Source organism: Typha angustifolia, chromosome 13 (genome assembly GCF_048772165.1).
Source record: "Typha angustifolia cultivar Huaian chromosome 13, ASM4877216v1, whole genome shotgun sequence".
Lineage (NCBI taxonomy): Eukaryota > Viridiplantae > Streptophyta > Magnoliopsida > Poales > Typhaceae > Typha > Typha angustifolia.
In genome coordinates this window covers 15,424,033-15,433,198 of record NC_133251.1, presented here as the reverse complement: position 1 = coordinate 15,433,198, position 9,166 = coordinate 15,424,033, and the positions used below count along the sequence as shown (strand labels likewise).

At 37.0% G+C, this 9,166-nt stretch overlaps 2 protein-coding genes across 2 annotated transcripts; both read right to left on the bottom strand.

Moving 5' to 3' along the window:
- Positions 1 to 231: 231 nt before the first annotated feature.
- Positions 232 to 4,949, bottom strand: LOC140774828 (protein NLP2). Its single transcript, XM_073117972.1, has 6 exons — positions 4,768 to 4,949; positions 3,883 to 4,612; positions 3,381 to 3,422; positions 2,578 to 3,267; positions 2,251 to 2,374; positions 232 to 1,656 (listed from the first exon to the last, which is right to left on the bottom strand). Exons 2-6 carry the CDS (start codon positions 4,609 to 4,611, stop codon positions 716 to 718), a joined length of 2,526 nt encoding a protein of 841 aa, XP_072974073.1. The 5' UTR covers position 4,612; positions 4,768 to 4,949; the 3' UTR covers positions 232 to 715.
- Positions 4,950 to 6,876: 1,927 nt separating this feature from the next.
- Positions 6,877 to 8,474, bottom strand: LOC140774503 (probable peroxidase 26). The gene is made up of 4 exons (XM_073117522.1): positions 8,177 to 8,474; positions 7,901 to 8,080; positions 7,576 to 7,735; positions 6,877 to 7,458 (listed from the first exon to the last, which is right to left on the bottom strand). The coding sequence occupies exons 1-4, from the start codon at positions 8,438 to 8,440 to the stop codon at positions 7,022 to 7,024; spliced, it is 1,041 nt and encodes a 346-aa protein (XP_072973623.1). The 5' UTR covers positions 8,441 to 8,474; the 3' UTR covers positions 6,877 to 7,021.
- Positions 8,475 to 9,166: the final 692 nt, after the last annotated feature.

Here is a 9,166-nt window from a genome sequence, read left to right as displayed (position 1 = left end):
GTTATTAAAATTTATATAAGTTATTTAAGTTAGAAACGGATGTTTTTTATGTTATAAATGAATCAGGTTATAAATGGATTAGTTAAATCATAAATGGATTTCATAAATAGATCGGTTGGTCATGTCATAAACAGATTAAATAAATTAAGATGATAAAATAAGAACACGATTCGTGTAATAATTGAATAGGACTGGATGACCTCTTTAAGCTCAAATAAATTGGATTATCCTGTAGGATCAACTTTTCCCCTAATATGCAGCAACCTAAGTTTAATATTTCAAATCCGTGAATTGCAGGGAATTATGTTGATATCAAACAAGCAATTTACTGAGTTGGTTAGCACAGCAAACACTAACAGAGGTTTCCAATATTCTTAGTGTCAGTTGATCAGTATTACTCTGGATCTAACAAACCAATTAGACCCCCAGGAGCTGCACTTTCGATAAATTTAGTCTTGGTCTGACTCAAAACTCAGTTACCTCAAGAATATCTAGCAGACTTGAATGTAGAGGGGCCATTTGTGAAAGTACAACATGCGTATAGTGCCTTGTTATTGTACTTTATAGGAACCATTTGTGAACCACCAAAGATGTTCTGAACATTTCATGTATAATTTGTCAACATTCCATGATTCATCGTTACTGTTCTCTATCATATCCAGCTAAAAAAATGTAGATATCCACAGGACTCGACTATGTTTCATCTCCATGGGCTTCATGGCTCCGTGAGCAGCAGGCTGTTACTACTGCCTGAACTACTGATATGGAAGGGTATATCTCGTACTTGAATCTTTAAAAACTTTGTTCTTGTCAACTCTAGTATCTCAACACACTCTTGCAAATCGGAGTTGTTCACCAACATGACCCATTCTCCTTCATCATCCAAATACTTCAGCTGAAAAGTTCCGGTAGACAATTTGAGTCTCTTCCCAATTTCCTCAAACAACTGATAGCAACCCAGGGATGGAGCAAACTTGAACCGGATGGTGTCCTCTTTGTAAGTAGCCTTCACCGTGATGATCGAGCCACAGTTTGATGCCACCGTAGTTTTTTCGAAGCCTTCTTTGAGAATTGGGCCACTAGACGCACTGCCACTAGAGGAATCTGTCATGCTGGAGTTAGCAGGATGGCTAGGTTCTATGATCTTTTTATCAGAACATTTGTTCCTGTCACTGGCATTCACTTCAGAGCTCAAATTTGATAACCGATTACACAACATAAGGCTCTCTGTTCCAAGACCACCTCTGCTAGTGACAAAGTTGGGCTGCCTTCCTAAAGTAGTCATCTCATATTGCTTGCTAAAGAAAGATGATGAAACATGAGGATTACTAAGCTCTCCTGGAAGGGATTCTGATCTGGCTGAATCAGCAATTTGGTGTCCGGTAGCCAATAGATTTTCTGGTTCCATTGTTGCAACAATCTGCTCTGGCACACTGGCATCCATCGACTTTGATGTTATTTGTTCTTCAGGAGAGGAGACCTCAGCTGTGAAGTTCCCCGTTTTGGGGTCATACTTCAATGTTCCCGTCACCCCTGGTACAGATTCTATCACAGTTTGGATCTTCTTCATTGAATGATTTACTTTACTGATCTTTCGAGACGGCCATCTTGAAATTCCATTAAGTCTGCAGATTCTTTTCAGCGTGGTTGGGCACACTGCCAGATAAATATCCACTCTGATTAGATGAGTTCTTTTTTCTCTTTCATTGAAAGCAAGTTATGTGAACAAAAATATATAAATAGATCTTATCCAGTGACACAGGTTTTTGAGATGTTTAAATTTTTATTTTTTTTCGCTCGCTTGTAAGTATTCAGTCCACATTTATGTATAATTTCTTCCTCCTAAGCAATGCCATATCTAGTCTACATAAGTTATACCATCAGAAGTTTGAAACTTTACTTGTATTATTATAAACATAACATTTGATGTACTTGTATCTCTAGATAACCTTATATTTCACAAGGTCATCTAAACTGTGAGTTCACGATTATCTTTATCCCATTTTGTGTTATTAATTCCACCTAGAAGAAAATTTTCAGTTTTTGCTACAAAATCTACATCTTTCTGCTAAACCTGGCATCCATGTAAGTTGACTTGCATATCAACAAATTCCATGTTAATTTATCCAACTGAAGCTTTTAGGTCTATGCACTGTCAAATACATAACCTTTAGATGGATCTAGTGAAAAGAAGAATAAGGTCTTCTGCATTTGTCAAAGAAAATATGGGGAAACAGATAAAATGCTCACCACCAATGCTTTTTGCAGCATCCTTGAGAGTTCCCGTATAATATTGTTGAAGAACACTCAAGTCAATATTCTTGTCGGCAGCACTACGCCTTTTCTTCTGATGTCTTGGTGAACCACACTTCATCTGCAGTATTTATATATGTGCTAAGATTATTTGAAGGACTAATTTTTTTGAAACACAACGGAAATAATTAACAATTCATACCAAAGAAACAATTAGAGTACTTAGATGAGACAAGCAAGAAGATATCATGAACAAGACCAGGGCCTAACCATGATAAGCACCTAATTTTTGGTAGCTCCTACATTTTCATTTTTGAACTTTACCTGCGTCGAATCAAGTTTAGTATCTCCAGCCGAATCTTCAGAACTCTTCAATGATGCCTCTGGAGTCTGGGAATTTTCTGATTCCTTGTTGATCCCATCTTTAGTTAAATCAGTGCAAACTACTTCATCACCTGAAACTGTTCTCAAGCTTCTGCATATTCTCCGCAGGGTAACTCCAAGGTTGTTCAATAAAAGCTGTTGCTCAGCACTCCCTTTGCAATTAGTTGGAAGGAAAAACTCCAGGATGTAATCATCACTGCCAGTATAGGTGCTCCTTACCCTAACTGCAACAGCAGCATGCAGACCATATTTTCGAGCATGATGTGCAAGTGGATAATGGTGCACATTGGAAGCTTTTACATCTGATGTGAAAATAGGATGATTTGATTCAATTGCTTTTCCAGCAATTCCCTGGCCTTTTTGCAGGTAATGTTCAGAACATGCATGCAGAAAACCCTGCATTTGCTGATCATTGACATAGCAGGCTGACTCCTCGATGCAGAGCATGATTTCCTTATCAAGATTTGAGCTTTGTTCCCCAATACAACTTTTAACAGTCTCTTCCGTGCTTCTACAAACGTATCTAAAAGGAACCCAAGTGAGTGCCAGAGGCAACATATGCGCATGACAAATAACTCTCATGACATCCATTATCTCAGATAAGGCATATTTCTGACCTTCTTTAAGGTTCTGCAAAATTATATTATGAATCATGATGAATGGTGTTTAGTCAAAGATAATGAACTTTAGATTACTCTCTGGCAAAGTCCAAATGAGGATCAAGCTCACAGTAGTTCTATTACCTGTTGTTGTGCACATGCTCTGACACTTGTTAAATTCACAGCCTGCACAGCAAAATGGAGCAGCAGTTAAACATATGAGTAGGTAGTATTCAAAGACAAAAAAATCTAGCATTTATATGAATGCAAAATTACAAGTAAATATCTATATCTGCATAGTAGAAAGAATCTACTACTACAAGTATGAGCTAGTTTATGGATAGCATGCTGGCTGGTAGCATTTAGAGTCAAAACAAGTAAACGCACTTGGCAAATTGAAACTAATTATTGGTTTTCTGTGCTGCTATAGGAACTCCACTGCAATCTAATAGATAAAGTACCAATAAACCTTGGATTAAGCAAATCAATAATATGACTAGAAGCACTTGAATAAATCAAATGGGGATAAATAAACATCAGAATACTCTCATGCAGATTATATATAAAAGAAATCATAAATGATGATGCAATTTATATATATATAAAACAAGCACTTGATCTGAAGGAAGTCTGAACTAGTACTAACCTGCAACGCACAACAAACACTGTCCATCTCAGTATCAAAATCACTTTTTTCTTTCTTTGTTACGAGTTCCAGCACGGCGCAACATGAGGGTTCACCGGAATCAAATATTGGGACTGCAAGAGATCCGCGGACTTCATAGGCGAGTGCATGATCCACCCGCAAATACTCTAGTGGATTATAGTAAACAACATTCGAGGTCCACTCGGGCATTCCAGATATAAACACTCTCCCGGGAAGCCCAATCACCGATCCTGGTGCTTGTCTCCCTGAGAAAGTGAATGTTCTTGAAATTTCTCGATACCCGGCAAGGATCTCGTCCAGTAAATAGGGCTGCTCAGATGTGCTTAATATGTACTCATCTCCCTGTTTGAAAGGCATCCAAATTTGAGCAAGAATACCCCCTCCTGAGGATTCTTTGAACAAAGATAGTGCCTTGAGCAACTTTTCGGCAAGAGAAACGCCAACCACAGTCTTTGGTACAGAATTGAATCCATAACCAGGGCTACTGCATTGATTCTTTCCCGAGTCCTCCATTTCTGGCGATCTCAAGCAAAATCCAGATTGAGAGCTAGTAGGATTAACAAGAGAAGCATCGCCTCCATTAAACGACAGGAGAAACTGATCACTAATCGAAGGACTGCAGAGCTCAGTAAAGGTATCCATGTTCATCAAGGCGGAGAAGGGAGAAAGTTGATCTCCAAACAACTTATCCCGTTTTGGGTATTCCATCCTAAGCCGAAAAATCAAATCGTTACATCAAAACTCCGTCAATCTGACCAAATACAATCTAAAACACCTCCAATCAAACTAAACCACTACTGGAATTTTGACCTAATCCAACAATACAAAAGCTTCCAGTTTTTCTCACAAGCTACCACTTACTACCTTTGGGGATCAAAATAACGGCTTTGGGATCGAAAGAGAGAGAGAGATCTCGAAGAAGACCAGCAGAATGAATCGAAGAGATCGGAACGCCGCGACGTAAACTGGATCCAATTATCGAGCTTTGGAATCACCACAGATAGGTGAGATTCTCGAGGCACTCTAGGAGGATTCTTAGCGCCATTTGTTTAAGAGATGCCGCTGTTCGTTGGAGTCGGCCTCGTGTAGCCTTCGTAGCCGAAGTCTCCAAGCCGTATATCATTTCCATTCTGGTATTTGTTTTTATTTTTTACTTTTCCGTGCGGCTTTTCTTAACGGCTAGCGGACAGGACAAGAACAGGAGAGGCGGCGATTTGGCGGCGTCAGTTGAATCTCCGACCTCAAACTTGGGATAAATTTACATTCCTTTGCCACTCTCTATTTATTTAAGCACTTCTTTTTTTTTCTCTCTCTTTTTTCTTTAATTCCCATGAAATTGCTCTCTGCCTCTCTGATCATTTCTCCTATACAATTTTGGGGTTTATTTGCATCTCTAACTAATTTTTGTATTTGTTGTATATACTACCATTTAAAAATCATAGTTTTTGTATGGATACCCTTTTTAACGCCTCTAATTTAAAAGTTTCGATGACCTAGGACACAAAATGATATAGAGAATCTTATATTAAAAAAAAAAGTTGTATGTAAATAAGAATATTAAAAGTAAGACCATCGTGAGAGAATGTGACCCAACTTATTTTAATTTTCATATTTGGTAAACATAATATTAATTGCGGGATGTAAACTGGCAAGTCGAGCCAACTCAGAGTTCAAGTCTGATTGTTGTTGGAGGCAGTTTGTTGGAGGCCAATCGAGGAGGCATGAAGTGGTTGATTGCCATTCTCTGTTAGAGCTCTAAAATTTAAGCTTAGAAGTGAAAGCAGAATCCGTCTAGTATATGATGTAGTGCGGTATTAAAGTAGATTTGTGTGCTTGCATTTCAGAGCTCGAAACTTTATCAAAACTCAAATTTTAACAAATTAATGTAATTGACAACTGTTTGCCAACGAAAGAGGTGGTGGCCAAGCTTTGATATAAGCGACTTATTGATCATATTTGTGAGGAAGAATATTATTAGATAGGATTTGCAGATTTAATCATATTAGATAAAGTCATTGAATCAAAGATGTATAAATTTACTTATATATATATATATAAAAGTATTAATAAAAGTTATATTTGAGTTGAACCCAAGTGAGTCGACTGAATCATTTATTTTATGTGAAACTCAATACTACTAGATCTACCTTGAAGGAGAGATAAAATTAAACTCTTAACTGTATCCTGATTTAAATTCTAGAGACTTAGATTTAGAAGAAAAAAAATGAGAGTTTCTTCTATGCAATAGAGTTAATTCTTTATCAATTAATTTGATGAATATCTAATGATTAAAATCTTTAAGGGTATAATAGGAATGAAAGATATTACCGGTTCAATAGGTAATTTTTTTTAGATATATAATCTTGTATATTATTTTTTTACAATTATATTATCTTAAGTAAAAGACATATATATCATTAACTAAGGGTAATGTATATATATCAAAATAAGGGTATTGATGTCTTTAATAATTAACTTGATGAAAATTTAATTACATTTTATCTTTTTGATTATTTTTGATTATTTTTTATTATTTACATATATCTCCCATTAGTTTAAGATTGATTTAAATTAAATTTTAATAGATAGAGATAGAGAATTATATTTAAATTAAAGTTTCTCTCCAAATAATCAAATTTAAATTATTTAATTAAGGCATAATTATATTTAAGGGAGAAATCTCAACGAAAGAAAAAATATATATAGAGTGCTTCTTCCATACTGTAAAGTTAATTATTTATCAATCAATTTGATGAAAATATAATGGTTAAGATCTTCAAGAATATAATAAGAAAATTGGGAAGTTAGGCACACGTAATTAAATCTTCTTAACTAATATACTCTTTCTCTTACGTAATGTGGTTTTGAAACTGGTACCGGAAAATCAGTACTGGGTATGAAAACTGGTTATTATAGTCGTAGGATTAAGATTATAATTTTTAAAGGTGCATTGATGTATTTGCCTAGACTTAATGCTTCTTAAGTGCTTAATTTTATTCATCAAGATCATAAAAACATATAAATTACACCACAAGCAACAATACATCGAATTGTGAACAACTGCATGGATTGAGATGATGATGCCTTCCCTGGCTAGCTAGCTTCCAGGTACTCCTCCTCACTTCAACCCTGGATTATTCGCATTGGTGTAATGGCAATTACTCCTTATCTCTCCTTGGTCCTTTGTCAACACCCCTAAACTCCCCATCCGGCTTATGGATAAGGCGAAATATCGCCGGAAATCCTCGAATCCATCTCTGAACTGGGCGGCGATCCGCTTGCCGTTCGTCGTGGCGGTGAACTGCTGGTCGATTCCGAGCACCGCTAATTTTTGCATTGTTCGATAATAGTACGAGCTTTCGAACGAGTAGTTTGAGCCAGAAGAAGGATTCAAAAAGACAGTTGGGTCAGTAGATCCGGCCGAAGACCGGCATTTCTTTCTTAGCTCACGTCTCATTGAATTTGCCATAGTCTTGTCAGGCTTGCCTGTGTTGTTGAAGTCGTAGAGCCGATCGTAGATATAGCGACAATGAGTTACCCCCATAGTGTGAGCACCTATAAAGATTATAGTCAAAATCTAAGATTCTATATATATATAATAACCTTCTTATCTTAGCTCTTGAAAATGATATTTATTATATATGATCTTCTTTTCTTTTTCTTTCTTTTTACCTAGAAGAGCTCCAAGATCAAGCTCATCGAGGCCATGGTCTTGGAAGTAAGAGAGGGCTTGGCCCCATGTTATGGAAGGGGGTGGTAGATCCACCAAACTTGCACTCGAGCTCATGCCGTCACGCCGGCCGGTGAACACCGGGTACTTTGGTGCACCTGCCTGAGATATATCAACGATAACTGCAACTATTAGATTTAGCATTTGAATGTTATCTCTCAATGTTTTTATAAGCTCTTCATAATAGGAATGGATTTGTTAAAAGATTTTTATACCAAACAGACAGAATATATGTAGCTATATAAACTAGATTTGATTGATTTATACCAGAGCAACGGCATCTCGAGTTGCAAGGTGGAGAATATCGGCGCAAGAGACGGCGCCTGGACACCGGATCTCCAGCACCTTCTTGATCCGATCGACGACGTCGAACCCCCTCAGGCCGGAGTTCTGCGGCGCGGCCTTCTCCGACTCCTCGCCGTCCAGAAGAACGGAGGCATCACAGCCCTACAGAAATTAAACAACATATAAGATTCTTATACTCGGGCATGAATCCGAGCTGACCCTTGAAAAAAACTTCACGTAGAAGTACTTTCCACGTACCGTGACGAAGCAGTCGGAGTAGAGGAGGCGGAGGAGGGCGGCGGCGACCGAGTGGTCCTTCTCCCACGCCAACTTCACCTGGTGCTTGACGAACTCCTCAGCGTAGGTGCAAGTATTTGTCACCTTGTAGTAATGCATTACAAGCCCATTCAAAGGCAGTCTTGGATTACCCTGTGCATGAACTTGTGCACCATTTAGTATTTGTTGCAATACTACAAACAGAACCAACCAGTAGTCTACTCCTTTGCATCTCATTCTCATCATCTTTCTCTCCTCCTCTCCAGTTAGGCCCACTGTAACAAAGACTACTCTTCTGGGCTACTTATACAGGTGATCTGAGAGAAAGATATAGACGAGTCCTAGTGGATCATAGTTATATGCATTGGGATCAATGCAGAAGCTAATTATACAAGAAAGATATTAATTATCGTTTGAAGGATCCAAAAAGGTGGTGATAACTTGGATGCATCAGTTTCAGTGCCTTTGAAGGATCCAAAGTTGGTCTAAGTCAGCCAAATGAGAACGTGAGCTGGGGACCTGGATTGATAACTTATTATTAAAACTTTTCATTAATTAATCTTTAAACTTGATGTTTTCTTTTATAACCGAGATAGGACAATTCATACGGAATGACAATAACACTCCAGATAAAGGTGTTCACAGTTGGATTTATCTGTCACTTAATTATATATATATATATATATATACTAGTTGCTTATGGCTGACTATTAAATAGTTCTCTGGTTAAATTTTTGTGCCTGTACCCTTCAAAAATCTTCTATTTATTTGTATGCCCGTTAAATTTTAATAGTTTAGTAGAATATATTCTTAACTAAGAAAATATTATGAAAATTAGAATAATAATAGTTTTGTCCTTTTAATTATTTCAATTTCAATTTTTACTTAACTTTAAGAGGTCTCCATACAAAAAATAAGAGTTTTAAATAGTATATATCATGTATTTTGAAGAATATATATCTAAATATCAAA